Consider the following 19475-nt stretch of genomic DNA (forward strand, 5'->3'; position numbering starts at 1 on the left):
TTTTTATAATGGAATGGATGGCTTAAAAATTAGATCGATTTAGCTACGTTGCACAGGACTGTGAAAAATTTCACACCCTGTGCGACGTAGTTAGATTGACCTAATACTGAAGAGACACAGCTAGATCAATGGAAGAATTCATCCACCGCGAGAGGTGCTAACACTACACTGATGGAGAAAGCCCTTCCATTGCTGTAGGAAGCATCTACAATATGGTGCTCTAGCAACATAATTGCAGTGCCATAGCTGGGCCGCTGTTGCAGGTGTAGCGTACCCTGAGTTCAGCCACAATGCTCAAGTTTGCAATCCCCAGATTTAAATCCAACATTCTAAACTGGGTAGTGATTGTATTTAAACAAAACAGCTCACACAGACTGAGGTTTTATAAATAGAAAAATCAGAAATAACTTTCACTTGTTTACTAAAACAAAAATAAAACCTGTGAAGAAATGTAATTTGTCAAACTAAGCTGCCATTTCAACAAAGCATGTGCATGTCGTCTGACAATGGACACATCCTGGTGGGTTGATAAATCAAATACATCAACTAGATTACAAAAGCAGTCTGACATTACTACCAGAAAGAATGTGCTTTCTTTTCAGGAAAAGAAAGATGAAAATAGTTAATTGAAGCCAAGTCTTTACTACCACCTATTTAAAGCACAATTTAAATCATTCTATTCTGTCCAGAGACAGCTATTTTGAAAACTTTCACTGTCTTGCTTAGCAAAATTCATGCACTGTGCTTACTAAATTGTATTCTATAGTTATGAGCTTTTTTGAAAGTTCATTATCCAGTTGTTGCTTGCCTTCCGTAACTCGTGCTCTCTAAATGCACTCATTGCCTCTACAAAGGCACTGGGCTTATCCTCACTGCACCAGTTACCTCGAGTTAGCACACTGGAGTTAGCCCAGCTCAAGTGAGAGCGACCACACTTCAAAACAACACTAGAGTTACACAGTTATTTGATTTGCAGCACAGAATGAATGGATTAGCTGCTGCCGAGTACGGGTACCTTGGGCTGTTGCAATCCCACAGCATTATGAGCTCGAGCATCAGCATCCCTGTCCCTCAAACAGCCCGTCCACCCCAGTTAGCTTGAATTTAAAGCACCATTTAACTGAAGCTAAATATTTGTGGTCATGGAGGGGACTCTAGTTGCAGTAATGCTCAAGTTATAATTCAAGTTAACTGTGCTACGAAGACGCACTCACATTGTAGGAGTTGCACACCTGAGGCAGCGGTCATAGAACTGTTTAGATCGGTGTCAGTTGGGGGCCTGCGCATGTCCCTTGAACAGACTTCCACCTTTGGGCTGAGGACATAACCAACCTTGGACCCTCTAACCGTCTCCTCTCTACCACAGTAAATGTGAAAAGGAGCTCGGCTCGGAAGCAAAAGGGAGCAAATGGGGCAGCGTGGTTCTGTGGAAGCAACATAACAAGAACTGGAGTTACGATAGTAACCCCCCCAGGTCTTCCTTCATGAATCTGCCTCCACAGAGCCCACTGTAGGAGAATAGCTAGCAGTGGCCTTGCTGTAGGGGTCAGCTAAGGAACCCTGCTAGTTCAAGGCTGAAACCCCGCCCTCCTGAACCCAGCATCTGAAGGTGCGGGCTGAGCTCAGGGTAGCAGCACCACAGCGTTCCCTTGAGGCCATGTTACAGACAGACACCATGGCTGTTCCATGAGGGAATGAGCTCTAAGAGGTTCTGGAGCAGGGCTATAAGGTACTGTAGGTGAAATCAGGTTTGGATGAACAGTCGAATTCATTCGAAATGCCTTTGAGACAGGATGACAGGGCTTTGGACTTTTTGCCCAAAGTTCACCACCAGAAGACTTCCTAAGAAATTGGTCCTGTCTAAACAACAACTAGCAGCTCTCCAGTTCAACATGGGTAGCCTCCTCTTCCCCAAATGTCTCTGTAATCTAGGGAGGAGAACGGGCAGACACTTTTATCATGGACGACAGTGCATCAGTGTCTGTGTCTTTGAGATCCTCCTGGCAGCAAAGGTAACCACCAGGAAGGAAGACTTGGAAGACAGCAAAATCCCAAAGGCGCCAAGGACCCTTCTGTAAGATTGGTGAGCAACAGGACAGGTCATGGTAATAACTATTACACCTACGGAGGTTTACAGGATTGGGCCTTCAGATTTTAAGCCCGATGGGGCAAACGGCTGACTTCCTTTGTGTCCTGTACAACACTGCATACATTGGTGGTTTCACAATCACTTTAAAAAAACCCTGTATTTTTGCAACCACTTCTAACATTGTTTATCCAGGAAAGTTCTGTACAGAAGCAGCATTTTGTTTTTATACTATTTTGCTTGATTTTCAATTGGGATGACATGACTTATCTGAGGAGAACAAAGATTCACGTACTCCCAAAATCTTCCACTGGACGATACTGCCAATAACTGGGATACGGACTGAAAACATTCTGCCAATATTGTGCTGGAGGATGTATTCTGCACAACAGGTTTTGTTTTAAAACAGTTTTATCCTTGAGTTCAGATGGAAAACTCCCCACCATTACCTTTTAAAAACATCTCATCAGTACTGTCTTATAGCAAAAAGCCAAGAAACTTTTATACAAAACCTTATTTCACCTTCTTCAGCTGTGTACACATTCTCATACTTCAGCCCTGAATATGATACTACCGACATAGGCAGGTCTGGTTTGGACTACAATCCTTGATAATCAAGATGACAAGTATCATTTAATGAAATACTTCATGTGGAATTAGTTATTGAGTAAGTCATTTTTCCAAGCAAGAAACAGGCTGCTACACTTTCCACAGCAATTCTTCAATCAACCTTCCATTCACCAGAAAACCTAAGACTAGATTATGGTTTACCTTCAGTGCAAATCCCAGTGGGAGGAAGAACAACTCTTTCTGAAAAATGAAGTTCAGCATCACTGTACCATTCTCCAGGTAGTGAAGGTTCATGTTTATAGCAGTGTGCTCATCCCTAACACAGTGCATCGATATACCTGCCAAAACGAACATAAGCAAAGATTCACTTATACAACATAGAAACTATTGATTGCATTCTATCGGCACTACAAAACAAACACTGTTCTTGATTGCTCCGGATACAGGTTAGATTTCCTTGGGTTGGGGCACTGTATGCTCAAAGGCGTCGTACTGAGACACTATGTCACACTTGTAGATAACTGTTTAGAAATGAATTAGAGGTCTCACTTCAGTTCCTACAGGATGGGTATTGACATCACAGCTGGCCCGCTTGCTGGCAGTCTCAAGAGAGAGATCAAAGATTAATCAAAAACAGGGTCTGATTCTCCACTGCCTTCCACTGCTTTAGGTCTGATTTGCAAGGTATTTCAGCATTAGTCGTCCCACTGACTTCAGGGGCTATTCACGATCTTAAAATTAAGCACGTGCTGAATCAGGTCATTACCTTTTACACTAGTCCAAAGTGGGTGCAAAATGCTATTGTTGCGATCTGATATCATTTTATACTCACTGTACAGTGTACATGACTCTGCAATGTGTCAGGCAGTGGGGAATCAGGCCCATGGTGACTGAACTGCTCTTTTATTACTAGATGTAGCAGCATGACAAAAGGAGTTCAGACACACTCGTGGGACAAATTAGGGAAACAAACGCAGATCCTGTACCACCATCCTTCTAGATCATATGGAACAAGGAGTGTATCTGTGTGTCTTACACAGCAGCTTCCAGCTCACTGTCAAAAATGTACCTGTTCTGTGAATAAATATAAACAATGCATTTTTAAGGAGGCAGAACACAATGCACCGATAGGATTTTCATTAAAAACAGGATGCGCTGATAGTGAGTTTTAATATAAAACAACAGGCAGGATTCAAAGGAGAGCCATTACCAATTATGACACTGAGCCTTACGATGGAGGTAGTGTAGATTCTATTTTAACTGTGGATAAATCTCTTTACTACCTTAACTTAGTGTAGGGAAAGGAAATTCAGCGTTGCCTACAGCATCAACAGACTTCTGTGGCTATTGGGTTGATGGACTCAGGTTCGTTTCCATCACACCCTGCTCACAATGTAAGATGGATCACCCAGAATCAGACAGAATACAATCCAGTATCACCTGATATTGATGGTTCAGATTACAACAGTCAAAAGCCATCAACCTTTCTTATGCCTTATATAATGTAATTAGCCTTTTATTTTCACAAGCACTAAAATTCATCCAAATGTTAAAAGAATTGCTTTTTCCAGCACTGGGCTTCTCCCTTTTCAAAGAATTGAATTTCCCCTCATCTGAGCAGGCTGCCATGTTTATGGTATAGCACAAGTGCATGAACAAAACAGAAAGCAATAACTAAATACAATAAGTCACCTGCTCTTTTTCTTTTGTTTATTCTCAAACAATTGTCTTACTAAGGTGATGCCCCTAATGAAATCACTACACTTACCATACTCTGTGTAACCAGGGCCTCGGCTTTTCCATTTGGGTCTTATCATTGCAATGGGGAAGTTTCGTCTAGGCATAATCAGCATTCTGATAACTTTTTCTATACCGTTAACTATAAAATAGCCTCCCATTTCCTGACAAGAGAAAAAGTGCTTTAAAAATTAATACACCAAAGTTCAAAGATCTGAGTACAGAGTATCTATTATACAAGAAACAAAATGGAAGTGAGAAAAATTAGCTCTTACTGGACAGTAAAACACACCATCTTTTTTATATGTATGGAATACATGGCAAGTTGTATTGGCATGTGCTTGGGATGCATGCATTACTCACACAACAGGTAAGAGTGCATTACGGAGGTCATCCCAAACAAGTGCCAATAAACCTGCTATACTATTATAAGCTCTGTATAATTCCATGCATTTTACAAAAATAACTATTTTAGTGGTGTTTAAAAGAGTTATTGGGACTATTTCTTGTATCCGTCCACGTGTAAAGCCAGGTGCACTAGTTACACTAAGTCCAACTGTAGAGGATGCAGAGAAAATGAGAAGACAAGACTGAAAATTAAAGAAACCTCTAAAATGACCTATAATAACTTTAGTATACATAGAAATATCACAACTTTAAAATACCATACCTTGGGCCCTTTCAGAGCTACTAGCAAGTACTATCTACTAAGAAGCTCCCCTTTCCAAGAGTAAAGTTCCTGTTCTGAGTGATATAAAATATTGGATTTAAAACGTTTCACTGATCTGAATGCTCCCTCTCCCCACACGAGGTCTCTGGGTAGAAAACTGGGAGGAAGAAAAGCTCTATTCCACACTTGGAGAAAAGAACATGACTGTGTGTCCAACTGATTTTTTTAAAAATGGCAGCTCTTTGAAGCCATCTGAAATACTAGACAAAGCCTCGGGTGAGATGCATTAGTGTGCAAAGTACACGTAAAGTGGCCAAATACATGACACATGCACATTTATCGCATGGCTTTGCAATTTAGCATGTGTGTGATGCTAACATCCAATATAAAAATTGATTCCAGAGAAAATTCTCTTCACCTTTACATGTTTGTTTAAATTACGAGTGTGCAATCAAAGTTAATTATAAAGATGCATGATACGTGGCTATGGGCCTGGCAATAAGAGAGTATCATTGTAGATTACGCTGACTGAAAGCAGACTAATTGGTTATTTACTTTGTAAACTGAAAAGAAATTATTACACTTTTAATGAAAAATGACATCACTATATGATTCTGTATCCACATACTCAACTTGTTATCAGACAGAGCAGATAAAAAAGCCAAAACAGCAAAAGTGAACCCAAAAGTAATGGAGAAGTAAAATCTATGGCTATGAAGGGGATATGTATCACGTCCAAAGAGCCCTACTGTAAGAGTCTCACCATCAGCCAGGAGCCCCAGTACCATGGCTTAGCAGTAGCTGGCAGCCAGCGGGCAGAGTGTGCTCAAGCCTTAAATTCTAACACTGAGAACAAAAGCAGCCCTGCATGCCTCCAGAGGAGGGGAAGGATAGTTTTCCGGAGGCAGCTGCACATCTGGAAAGTAACATCTAGTACCAGTAACTGTCACTGCCTGCATGAACATGAGGTACCCCATGAGCTCTTACCTTCTCAAGATGAGGGCTATAGGTATTCTGAAGGGCAAGTAACCTGAAGCCACCTCGAGGGCTGAGACTTATGACCCCAGAGAAACCACATAGAAGCTTTAAGAATGGTGTAAACTCAGAAAATATGCCACATTGTGCTTCTAAATAGAGGTGCCAAATCCTTCAAGCTAATGTAAAACCCACTTCCCTTGTCACATGGTAAAGAAGATATTCCTGCCCCACCAAAATCTACTGTTACCTCTTCTTCCTCATGGTGTTCAATCAGAGCTCTGGGAGGAAGACTATGTAAATTGCAAAGTTTAGATTTCACCATGATTGGAACATATCCCAGGGACTGTTTAATAATCCCTTTAGGAATGCCATTCACTGACCAGCTGATGTCAGCCTATAGAGAAACAAATACATCAAATTATTAGGAAAGTTAAAATAACACAGATAACGATAAATATAGCACGCTCTCTTTAGAGAATGAGCTACGTTACAGCATTGTATGTTCAATACAAAACCATAAATAGCAAAAAAATTATACTGTCTGCAAAGAAAAACAGCAGCAATTAGTTACAATTTATTATACATCAACTATAAGAATAAAGACAAACAAATTATATATTACAGTGGATGCATGGTCACATCTACTGTAATTCAGGTTATATTGGGACTTTCTTTGTAATTCCATTTTTGTTCATTTATAATGTGAATAAAAATTTCCTATGTTTCATCTCTGCCTGAAGGAAGGATTATGGCTTTGGGGTTGTTTTTCTTTGGAAAGTTTAAACAAAATTACAAAAGTTATGCAAGGATGAACAAAACTCTTACAATAGTGGAATTAAAATTATTTTTCCTCTTACACAACAACTGAAGTAGTTTGATATTTCAGTGAGAACTAAGTCCTACTGTTATTTACAACCCCCCCTCGAAGCCCCAAATTGAGTATTAGTGCTTATGATGTTTATAGCCTGGCAGTAGGCAGAATAATAGACTTCACAGCATTGGAGTACTGGTATTTTTAATCTGTTATGCAATGTTAACTATGTAAAACTTCTGAACAGTTTCACAAAAAATTTAAGAATTATTTTGTATTAATGCGATGGCTCCCTCTCCCAGCAAAACCAGATTGCCTGTTCAAGTCTCTTACTACTGTTAAAGTCATAATGGAATTCCTGCTCCTGTAACGTAAAGAAGCTAAAGCATACCAATAAAGTGAAGAAAAAAATCTCAGATTTCAGTAAAGTGCAGACACTGGCCATTTTATGTGGTCTGGCTTGCTGAGATATCACAGGGTAGGCAGGCATCTGCGCAGCCTGGAAAAACCCAGGTCAGGAGGGAGAGTGACATGGGTCTCTGCCAAAGAGAGGTGATGGATGAAGAGCCAAGATCCTAGGGTGGGTGTCCTTGAGGGACAATGAAGGGGGAATATGGGTACAGTTACCCTGAATTGTGACATATACAAATATTTCTTTAATGGCTATCAATATCTCTGGCATTTTCAAGTGTAGAAACAAATGCCAGACATCATTGCAAAGGTGAGACTCATGACTTTCCAGCGGCATAAGGCAATGGTCCTCCAACTTTTTCCATTCTGTAGGCCATTTTGTAAAAGAAAGATCTTCTCGTGGATGTACCTCTTCTACTAACATCCCAGTTCCCCACAGTATGGTTCCCAGAATGTTTCATTCCAAGTACTACTGGTGATCCACAGAACAGCTGGAGAACATGTGGGAAAAGGTATTTATTTACAAGCTAATGGTTTATAAGCAAATATAGCACATACCAGACAGTGGAAAAGTGGAGTTTTCATTCCCTGAAAGTACTATTCTAGCCATTACTACTTACAGTCAGTTTCCCACGATAGGTGCTTCTGCGTCCTCTACATTCTGCTGGGTATACTTTCAGCTCTTTACAGATACTCCCTTTTGGTACCATAGGAGGACTGATGACAGCGCCCACAACTGCCAGAGTGATGCGTTCATTCTTGAAAGCAAACTCCAGAGGAGGAACAGCCTGAAACCCAAAAGAAACTCTGTATGTATACATATACAAACAACAGTAACAGGAGACATGATCTATCCAGCTATCGGTAGAAAAAGTACCATATATACTCATTCATTAGCCCGTTCGTTTATAAGCCGACCCCCCAAGATGAATAGGTAAAAACAGTAAAAACTGTATGACCTTTTCATAAGCCGACACTATATTTCAGGGGTTGGCAAACTTTGGCTCCCAGCTCGTCAGGGTAAGCCGCTGGCGGGTTGGGACGTTTTGTTTACCTGGAGCATTCGCAGGCACGGAGCCCCTCAGCTCCCAGTGGCCGCGGTTTGCCATTCCCAGCCTGTGCCTGCAGACGCTCCAAGTAAACAAAACGTCCCGACCTGCCAGCGACTTACCCTGACAGGCGGGGAGCCAAAGTTTGCCAACCCCTGCTATATTTTAAAAGCTGGCGTCACAAGAAACACTCAAAAGTTTTGCTAGAATTATTTTAATGTAATCTAACGAAAAACCTGTTGTTATAATAATCATTGAACAAATGTATTCACCTTCAAAATTACAGTCAGTATTTGAAATCAGTAAATGGATATTTAAAACAAGTAACTTAGAACAATATGAGACTTTAAAAAGTCTTAAAATCCTTCAAAGTCTGAATCAGTCTCTGATTCACCAAACAGTTAATTAAACTCAGCTTCAGTCACAGCTGCACCTGCATTGTCATCGTCTTCAGACTCAGATTCCTTCTCATCATCAGCCTCTGCTGTGTCATCATCAAATATGGCATCATCTTCTGACCTGTCGAGTGCATTGCTGATACAGCAATTCCTAAATGATTTTTCTATCATTTCTGAGCGAATGGACACCCACGCGTCCTTGATCCACTGGGTGACCAGATTGATTTCGGGCTTCATAAGATTCCTGCCTTTTGTCAACTTCACCATGCCTGAGCACATCCATTCAGACCACGTTTTACGTAGCCAGTCTTTAAAGGGTTTGTTCAGGTAGACATCAGGCGGTTGTAGAACTGAAGTTAAGCCTCAAGGTATTACAGCCAAAGTAGTTTTCCTATTTTTGGCCACATTTTTCACCTCATCTGTCTTGTGTGCCCTGAACATGTCCCAAACGAGCACAGCAGGTCCCTTGATAAGTGCTCCTGGTCTCTTATTCCACACTTTTTCCAGTCATTCAATAGTCCCACTTTCATCCATCCATCCCTTTTCGTGTGCCCATACGATGACACCAGCAGGAAATTTCATGTTTTTAGGTAAGGTTTTTCTTTTAAAAACAACAACAGGAAGGAGCTTTGATCCATTTGCCAAACATGATAAAACCACCGTAAAATGGATTTTTTCATGGCCATTGGTTTTAATTAAAACTGTTTTTTCCACCAATGCCGGTTACCGTTCTGTTGCTTGCTCTGGAGATCAAATGTCATCGGTGTTTCTTCCATATTTCTTATTTGTGACAGTTCAAATGCATATTCCTTTTGACATTTTATAATAAACCTTTGGAAAGATTCGATTTTTTCTTCCAGATCTCTCGGCAGCTTTTGCGCTTTGTTCGCTGACGAAGACAGAGACTATGACGGTTCATGAAGCGAGTATACCAACCCGCTGATGCGACAAACATTGATGGCTTTACTGACTTGTATTTGTCATCTTTCGACATTTGCAGAGCACGCAGACGAATTCCAGTTCTAGTGACAATGTACCCATTTTGTCGACATTCCACAACCCAATTATTGACATCTTTTTCCAGCTCAGGAAATGAAGCGTATCTCGTTGGACATTTTTTCTTGCTTCTTGGCATGTCTTTTAGTGTTGTTTTATTTTTTCGCCATTCTCTTACTTGCTTCTCATTGATACAGAATTCACGAGCAGCGGCGCATTTATTGTTTGCTTCTGCATATTCAACAACTTTAAGTTTGAATGCTGCGTGATAAGCAGACCTTTTGATTTTACTGTTGTTCATTTTAAATACTAGTATGAAAATAGATTATTATTAGTTATAAATTTTGTAGGACTTTAATATAGGAATGTCACCTGCTTTATCACTGGCAAATTATTATTGTTCTTTTCTTATTTCAAAGCAGCCCTGTAGATTGGCATTTCAATTTTATTAGAGAGTCCATCGATTCTGCACGTTATATTTTGTGAACTGCATGGGTCAAATGTCATGCAGATCTGCAGCACTGCTTTTTTAGTATTCCTTTCAAGCCAAACTAGTCCACTAAACAAAGCCTTTGCAACTTTAAAAGGCTGCAGTATTGACATCGATAAATGGGTCGGCAAACTTTGGCTCCCGGCCTGTCAGGGTAAGCCGGGTTGGGACATTTTGTTTATACATTGCCTGGGAATGGCGAACCGCGGCCGCAGGGGGCTGAGGGGCTCCATGCCTGCAGACGTTCTGGGTAAACAAAACGACAATGTATTAGATATTCAATTCAATGATTTCATAGAGTTTAAAATCATCAAATTTTGGTGTAGACCTGTTTATAAGCTGACCCCCAATCTTTGATGTGTCACTTTTTTACCAAAAATATTCGGCTTATGAACAAGTATATACGGTAATATGGCAAAATACAATGTTTCCAATAAGTTCCTGGAACGTACTGGGGACAACCTATTGTTTCAGAAAGAGGAAGAAGTGACCTGGGGCAGCCATTTTAGATTTGATTCTGACCAACAAAGAGGAATTGGTTGAGAATCTAAAAGTGGAAAGCAATTTAGGTGAAAGTGATCATGAAATGATAGATATCATGATTGTAAGGCAAGAAAGGAGTGAGAGCAGCAGAATAAGGACAATGTATTTCAAGAAGCACACTTGAATAAACAAAGGGAACTGGCAGGTAAGCTCTTATGGGGATAAACTCCAAGGGATAAAAGAATTCGGGAGAAGAGGTAGTTTCTCAAGGAGACAATATTAAATGCACAACTACCAACTATTCCCATATGAATGAAAGAAAGGAAGAATAGTAAGAGGCCAATATGGTTTCATCAGGAGCTCTTTAATGACCTGAAAATCAGAAAGGAATCCTACAAAAAGCAGAAACATGGATGAATTGCTAAGGAGAAGTACAAAAGAATAGCACAGGTATGTAGGGACAAAAGTCAGAAAAGCTAAGCCACAAAAAGAGTTACACCTAGCAAAGGATATAAAAGGCAATAGAGGTTCTTTAAATACATTATGAGCAAAAGAAAGAAAGGAAAGTGTAGGTCTTCTACTTAGCAGGGAAAGAGAGCTAATACCTGATGGCATCAAGAAGACAGTGTTTAATGCCTAATTTGCTTCAGTCTTCATTGAAAAGGTTGATAACGGCCAGATACTCAACACAATTCAAATTAACAGCAAAGAATATAAGCCAAAATAGGGAAAGAACAGGCTAAAGAATATTTAACTAAGGTAGATGTATTCAAGCCAGCAGAGCCTGATGAAATTCATACTAGGGTGTTTAAGGAACTAGTGGAAGTAATCTCAGACCCATTAGCAATTCAAGCACTTATGGAGGACAGGTGAGGTCCTAGACAACTGTAGGAGGGCAAACGTAGTATGAATGACTCACTGTCAAACTGGGAGGGCATATCTAGTAGGGTCCTGCAGGGGTCAGTTCTGTGTTTCACCCACATATTTATTATTGGGGCATTTAGTGCACTGGATGAGGTACACCACTTGTGATAGGTGTGCGTAGGAATCATGGATCTTGAAAGGTGTGTTGTGAGGGTTGTTGATCATCGTGGTAGTGCAGATATGTCCATAGGTTTTGCACCTGTTGTTCTGGCAGGATCTGGTGCCACTTTGAGCTAGTGTCCTGATCTGTGCAGATCTTGATTCTGATGAACTTGGAGAGGTTGGGGGGTTGTTTGAAGGCTAGAAGAGGGGGTTCAGGAAAGATTTATTTCAGGATGTGGTCCCCATACAACCAGAGTATGGGTTGTAACTGTTTGATGATACTCCATACGGGTTCCAGTGTGGGATAGTAGGTGACAACTAGGGGTGTACGGTCAAGGGAGATTATTTCTGTATTGAACCGGGTTCTTGCAGGTGAAATGAGAATCACTACGCTTTCAAATGAACTTACTCAGAAAAATGACAAAAGACAACAACTCCACATCACCTGTGGGTGAATACTTTTCACAACGATCACTTTATACCTGACCTCTCAGTTGTCATCCTCAAAGGAAATCTGCACAACGCTTTCAAAAGACGACTGTGGGAGCCTAAAGTCATAACTTTGCCAGACACTAAAAATCATGGACTGAACAGGAACACTGGATTTATGGCTTATTACAACAATCTATATAACCCATTAACCGTGCCTCACCTCCAGCTTTACCCCAGTTCCTATGACTGGAGAGGCATTAAGGGGCCCACTTCACCTTGAAAGGTCCCTTGAAATATGTGCTAACTACTTATGCTCAACAATCTGATCCACCTTGTATTTAGCTGTGACTCTCATTTCCCAGGGCTGAAGAGGAGCTGTGCGCGCTGGAAAGCTTGTCTCTCTCACCAACAGAAGTCGGTGCCACAACAAATATTCCCTCACCCATGTGGTCTCTATGAGGGCAAATAACCAGCCGAGGAAAATCATGGCCCATTAAACCATTCCGGTTCTTTGGGCCCGTCAGTGCAAGGGCAGCACAAGAACAACCCGTCCTCATGCGTATTTCAACAGGTTGCTGTCAAGATGCGGCTGGTAAGGACGCCAGCAGGCGCGGATCAGAAACCGACTTAGGGCTTGTCTAGAGAGAGCCAGCGCCGGGCAAGCTGGGGCGTAAAGCAACGGGGCATGAGCCAGCCCCAAGCTCTCTGCCTTGGCGGCCCCTGCTGCCACGCACCAGCCCTTCCCGAGGGTGCACGGGCCTGCTCCCATTACAAACCCCCCGGGCTCCCCCCCGTGCACTCCCCCCGCTCTCTCCCGCGCCCCCCCTGCACTCCCCCCCGCCCCCCGCTCTCTCCCCACCTGCACGGCCCGGTGCAGCCCCTCGCCCACGGCCAGGTTGAAGGACTCGACGTGGGCCCGGGTCAGCTCCTGCAGGGCCGGGCGCTGCCGCTCGCGGGGCCGCCCGTAGCCCGGCGCCGTCAGGGGCGCGAGGCTGGGCCGCTCGGGCAGGCCCCGCCACCTCGCCGCCGCCGCCGCCACCTCCATGCTGCGCCGCGCGGCTCCGACAGCTCCCGGCGTGCCCCGCGCGGCCCAACCGCCCCGGCCGCTCCACGCGCTCGCCGCTTCCGGAACCCGGCCCCGCCCCCGCCCCCCGGGCCGCGCGCGCCGCGAAACCAACCGCTGTCCGCAGCCACGGGGCCCTCAGCGCGACGCCCCTCCTCCCCTCCTCCCGTCCACTGCCCCCCCCCGGGCCCTCAGCGCGACCCCCCTCCCCCCACAGGGCCCTCAGCGCGACCCCTCCCCACCTCCGTCCACCAGCCCCCCCGGGCCCTCAGCGCGACCCCTCACCACCTCTGTTCACCCCCCCACAGGGCCCTCAGAGCAACCCCTCCTCACCCCCCCCGAGCTCTCAGAGCTCCCACCTCCATCCACCCCCGACAGGATGCTTAGTGCAATGCCCCCTCCGCCCTCAGAGCAACCCCGCCTTGCCATCCCCCAGCCACAGGCGAACTGCTTCAGCACAACACCCCCAGGCCCCCACAGGGCTCTCAGTGCAACCTCCCCATAAGCTCCATCCACCCCCCACAGGGCCCTCAGCGTAACCCCTCCCCACCCCCCTATCCATTCCCACCCTCAGAGCAATCCCCAGCCACCCACGCCCACAGGGCCCTCAAAAGAACCTCCCTATTCACGCACATACCTACCCCCCAACATGGCCCTCAGAGCAACACCCATCTCCCTCCTCTCCCCCACACTCAGGCCCACTCCATGGCATGGCCCTCAGAACACCCCCCACCCGTGCAGACACCACTGTATAAATAAAAAGATAGGCTACCAAGAGCATGACTCTATAGCCTGGTGGTATGGGTACCCCTCTGGGAGGTGGGAGACCCCAAGGTCCAGGCCCCTGCTCCATTTATTTATACAGAGCAGCACAGCTTCACCAGGAGAGATTGAGGGCTCCCCCCACATCAAAATCCCCAAGAGGCTTTGGAAAATGTTAACCCCCAAGGCTTTGTGCCCTTGGCTAGGCTATTTCCCAGCACCAGTAGAGCTGCTAGTGAGCATATCTATTTTGATGTGTTTCCCCTCTATTTACCCCTCAATACAATATCCACTTGGAAGACTTGAAAAGCTTACTTGTGAATGTAAAGGCGAGCAGCTTGCTTAGCTAGACTCCCCGCCCATCTGTGGTTGCCTCTTTGTATAGTTATTCACAAAGAAAAAGACAACAGGTAATAAGATTTTCTCTCTTTAATTGTTATTCAGGACAGAGTTGAATACAAATGTCAGAGAACCATGCACTGCTCACAAATCCTGTGAGACACATACATACACACTCACATCATGATAGTAATATGAAAACACAAACTAAAGATCTATAGGATGTAACTTCAGGAGCTCTTTATGTACGCTACAGTGATCATTTCAGATCCTTTCAACATTACTGTTTTCCACAGACACTTTTAGCTGACATTGATAATGAAACATTATTAACAACTCTTACTTATTGCACAGTGTTTTCCTCTTAGCAGAGAACAATGCTTAGAGAACAAGAAATGCATTGACCATACACATGCATGCAGTCCTGAAGGGTCTTGATTACAATGCGATACAGAAGACTGACCTCCTTAACAAAGCTGGTTTCTTAGACAGCATCAGCATTTTCATAATTGTTTGGCTGTTGTGGTCAGCCTCTGAAATGGACTGGGAGCACATTACAGTTGTATCACAATAATCACAATGAATTTTAAAATGGGATTTCCCCCTATCCTGTATGAGACAAGCCACAGACAAACTGAAAACGGGACTTCCAGGATTCCAGTTCCATGAGGCCCTTATTCAGAGAGCCCATGTCTGAAATCCTTCTCAATGACAGACACAAAAAAGGATACAATGTATCAGCCTAGACACCAATCACATTCTGTAGGATGATATGCGTCTTCCTGAAAAGCAGCATCCATCTCTTTCAAGAGCTCATTAACGAGTAAGGCCTTTTCAATTAAACTTTTATAGGACTTCAGTTAGAAAATGTTATTTTTGCAATTTCTTTAAAAAAGTTCATGATCTTAACTTAAAATTACACACAAGCATACAATGTTCTAACTCTTCAATCAAAAACAAGTCCCTTACAGATAAAGACATTTTGGTAATTGGACAAAACACATTTTCCTTAGTGTGAGCACCCAGAATTTTAGAAACCACAGTTACCTTTCTGATGTTTTCTCTTGGCAATGACTACCACCGTGGAAGACAGAAAAATATTTTATATTTCAAATATAAGTAGGGTATAAAGGATGGGGAAATTGGTTACACTCTGCTCTTCTGCTGTAACAAATGCCTTCCCCCCTCCTCCCTCCAAGTATTATTGTCAGTTAATTAACCTTGTAGAATTCTGAGAAAAGGCCTTTCGAAGAATATGGCAAAGAAGCCAGTAATTTGACAACCTGATAAACATCTTTAAAAATGGTGAGAAAAGTTAAACAGGTATTGTGCGAATAATCAGATCCTTACTAAACAGAATTCAGTTAGTTTGGGATACAGTGAAATGCCTTAGTTTAAGACTTTTGATTGATGATGCAAGAGATCATCAACTGGAGGTCTATTATAACCAACCTCAAGGTCAAACAAATATGTACCTGAAACTCTACACATGAATACATTAAATTGGTTGCTTAAAACAAAAGTTGGTGCAGATTTTACTGTAAATGCGGGGCTCCCCATTCTGATGTCCAGAATTGGTGGCTCTACAGTGGCAGAATTTGTTCCAAAGGCAGCAAGCAGGTGCTCTAAAATGGCAGGGCATTACGTACACTGCAACATATGTTCCAACTTTTATTTCCTCCTAGACTCAAGAAATCTAAGGAGCCTAAACTTGAAAACAGGACAAGGTCAACAGTAACGTTCAAGGTGAGATGGGCTGATAGACTGAAGTTTGACAATACCATCAAACAACATCAATTGGTCATCTTTCCAAGACAGGGAATCTGTGCAGTGAGAACATAAACAAGGGAGCTTGTCATCACCCAGTACCTATCAATGACAGGACTACAGACTGATACAGAAATGGTCCAGAACACTGCCGTACAGTGCCATTGTAAATGCAGTACTTGGTCATTACTGTATAACAAGGGGGAGCAGTTCTTCATTTGTGTGTGTGTGTGGCCTGTTCGTTCAGTTAATCTCTCCAACAAACACTGGGGCTGTCAAGGATTAAGATTATCCCAATCTCACCTAGCTAACTGCACTGGGATGGTTCTGTCAGGTAGCTTGACAGCGGGGGATTCTGTGTGGCTTTCCTCCCACTGTAAAATGATGGGCACAGATGACAGTCCCTACCTGCTCAGCAGGTCACCCCACTGAAACTGCACATCCTGACAACAAGTAAGATCTCTCTCTCTGACTTTCCCACACCTGAATGACAATAGTCCCATGATTACTGTTACAGGATTGCAAGGCTCATCCAGGGACCATCAAACCAGGGTGGGAGGAGGCTGCCTGGAGTCACTTCAGCATGATCCATCTCACACACTATGCTAACGGCTTTGCTCTGTCAGTCTCCCCTAGGAGCACAGCACACAAACAAGATGCTTACAAGAGCACGTGTGGAGAAGGGTTCTACTGCCCCAGCTAGCTGGACTCACACTAAGCAGATGTTCTCCTCTATGTATATATCCTATACAACAAGTTCCCTACAGGAACACACTGAACACACTAGAGGAACAGCTGCTGAACCTTTACTAATTCTTAAAGGCGACCTGCAAAGGAAGAAAATGTCAACTGCCTCAGGGCTTGTGCCTTTTCTTCACTTCTTTATGAGGTAAAAAAGGGCTAAGACCTTTAAGATCCCCCCTCCCTTAACTTATTTTACACATTCCAGCCCAGTCTTAACTGGCTAACCAGCTAGTAAAATGAGGGTATCACAAGAGCGAAAGCTGAGAGGGGAGAGAGTTTTAGTTTAAACTCTTTTTTTGGTTCATACCTATTTTACTTCCATGTCTGATACACATTCTCAATAAAGGACATCTTTGCCAGCCCTTGTCTTCACCGGGAAAAATGCGTGTTGAAACATGTTAGCTAACACATTAAAATTTGAGTGCAGGCAAAGCACGGTGTGATTTTAATACATTCTGGTCAGGTAAGTTCTGGGGGGTAACCTGGGGGTTACTCTGACCAGCTAACATGTGGTAAAGCTACAACTTACTTTGTCTGTACTAGGATTTTAACACAGGGTAGCCAACATGAGCTTACCACTTCCCCACCTTTTTTCTACTGTAGCCATGGCCTTAAATAGTCCACACCACCTTCCCTCTTCGAGTAATGAGTTAATGAATGAGAGCTCACAATACACGTCCTCCAACATCCAGCAAGACCAATGAGACCAGACTGACATTCCTGCTACTTCTAAAGGTAAAAACACGCGCAAAGCCAAACCTCACCACAGGTTCCAGGCTCACTTCATACACATCAGGAAGAAACCAGGGGGGCAAACCCAGGTTTTAAATTCATCACTTTCAATTAAAGTCACCTTTGATTTCCATTTGACTGACTGGTATTAGCCAGATGGCTTTTCATTTGCACTTCACTATCTAGCTAGTGCTGCTATCAGTGAAATGGAAATAAAAGGTGACCTAAAAAGAATTTTTTAAAATTTGGGCTTGTGCCTTTTTTTGCTTCTTCATGAAATCAATGAGAGCTGCTGGGAGCTCAGCTCTATTGAAAAATCAGGCCCCTTATGGACATAGGACCCTAACTTAGACATCAATTTTTGGAACTTCTACCCCCACCACACACACGTGAGCTCACTGTACACACAGTGAGAGCAGTCTTTCTTGTCAACTTCTGGAATACAATATTTCAACCACTTTATAGTTCAAATGCACGTTACATCTGCCATCAAATTTTCACAGATATTTATATACAACACTTGAGCTCATTTCACACTTACTGCTTAAGAGAAGTTTGCACAGCAGCAACACACTTATGTTATCAAGTATCAGAGGGGCAGCCTCTTATGGTGATGGTGGCAATCTGCTAGCCATTGGATTTTGACAGCCCTATATATAACTCCAGTACCTGGGAATTCATGACAGATTACACTAAAGGGGGCATACGCTTCAAATATTGACTGATGTTTTAATGATAGCGCCCATGTCCTTATTAGGTTTGTAGTCACATGAGTTAGGATTATCCAACATTCCCCACTGAGGCTTTCTGTGGGTTCATTTCAGTACAAACCCCGTCTGTCCCCCTCATAGACTTCCTGGCCTCCACAGTAATGGAGACTTCAAGTTAATTTTTAAAATTAGTTTTCCTTTTTTTTTCTTGCAGTCGTGAAAACCCAACTCAAATCACCTGGCTATTCCCTTTGCAAAACAAAATTCCTGGCCTTACACTGCCCCTCTGCCAAGCAAGGTAATTGGGCTCTTGACAGTGAGCTCAGGCAGCCCCATACAAGCCCTAGAATAAGGCCTGTTCTTTGCCATCTGATATAAGGAAAGAATGCTAGTCAAGGAATCTTAACTGCTTCACTGATGTTTCCTGTCTCACCTGCAGTCTGGCTTGATGTACAGATGATGTTCAACTGGCGTTACAGCAGGAAACTCACACCAATGGAACGACCTCTGCAGCTTCAATGCTAGATTGCAGAGATCTGCAGAAAAGCAGCAATGGTGTGAAGAGTTGTGAAGTAAGTTATTTACTTGCTGTAAATAAATGAAGCCAGCAAGAGTATGAAGCGCTTTGGCAGAAGTGACAATCTGATAGCCACCTAGCCAAAGTTTTCAAATAGACAGACTTTTAAGATGAGTGGCTGAGTCCGTCCCCAAATCTAGCTGTTCTGGATCAAAATAATTAAGGTATGGAACAGAAACTCCCCCAGTGCGCCCCAGCAATGGGATTTAAAGTTCCGTACACCTCTCAGAAATGCTTCTGTCTCTCCCTTTGCTATAGAGCCAAGATTTATGAACACCAGTGACTTGGCAAAGTGTGACAGTTTCATTCATTCACAGAACTCTACCCTGGTAACAATTCAGAGATGGGAAATCTCAGCTGTAAGTCGAGGTACGTGTGTAAGAGTGTTCAGACATTTCACTGGAGGGAAAAATTAGACTACTTAACTCAATGCTTATTAAACTCAGCCAATCAGAAGCTTGGAACCTCCTAAATGTGTTTTTTTTTTTTGGTAGCGGGAGCCATTTTCCTTTTGCTTGGGTCACCCTCATTAATGTAAGTATCCTCAACCCAAAGCAACTGTCAGAGACAACAGAACGTAGTTCTGATCCGACCAGCAGAGCCAGAACTCTTGCTGGATTTGATTCAGGTGCAGATGTCAGTGT

At 43.1% G+C, this 19475-nt stretch overlaps 1 protein-coding gene across 1 annotated transcript in view; it reads right to left on the reverse strand.

Annotated features, from left to right (window-relative positions):
* The window catches only part of POLR1B (RNA polymerase I subunit B), a 33295-nt gene extending 20174 nt beyond the window's left edge, over positions 1-13121 (reverse strand). The window contains exons 1-5 of the mRNA XM_074949808.1: positions 12997-13121; positions 7884-8051; positions 6289-6435; positions 4425-4557; positions 2858-2994 (exon numbers count right to left, since the gene is read on the reverse strand). Of these exons, the coding sequence (XP_074805909.1) occupies positions 2858-2994; positions 4425-4557; positions 6289-6435; positions 7884-7973 (507 nt within the window). The 5' untranslated portion in view covers positions 7974-8051; positions 12997-13121. The remainder of the gene's footprint in view (positions 1-2857; positions 2995-4424; positions 4558-6288; positions 6436-7883; positions 8052-12996) is intronic.
* Positions 13122-19475: the final 6354 nt, after the last annotated feature.

The sequence above is a fragment of the Natator depressus genome, chromosome 3 (assembly GCF_965152275.1).
Source record: "Natator depressus isolate rNatDep1 chromosome 3, rNatDep2.hap1, whole genome shotgun sequence".
Taxonomy (NCBI): domain Eukaryota; kingdom Metazoa; phylum Chordata; order Testudines; family Cheloniidae; genus Natator; species Natator depressus.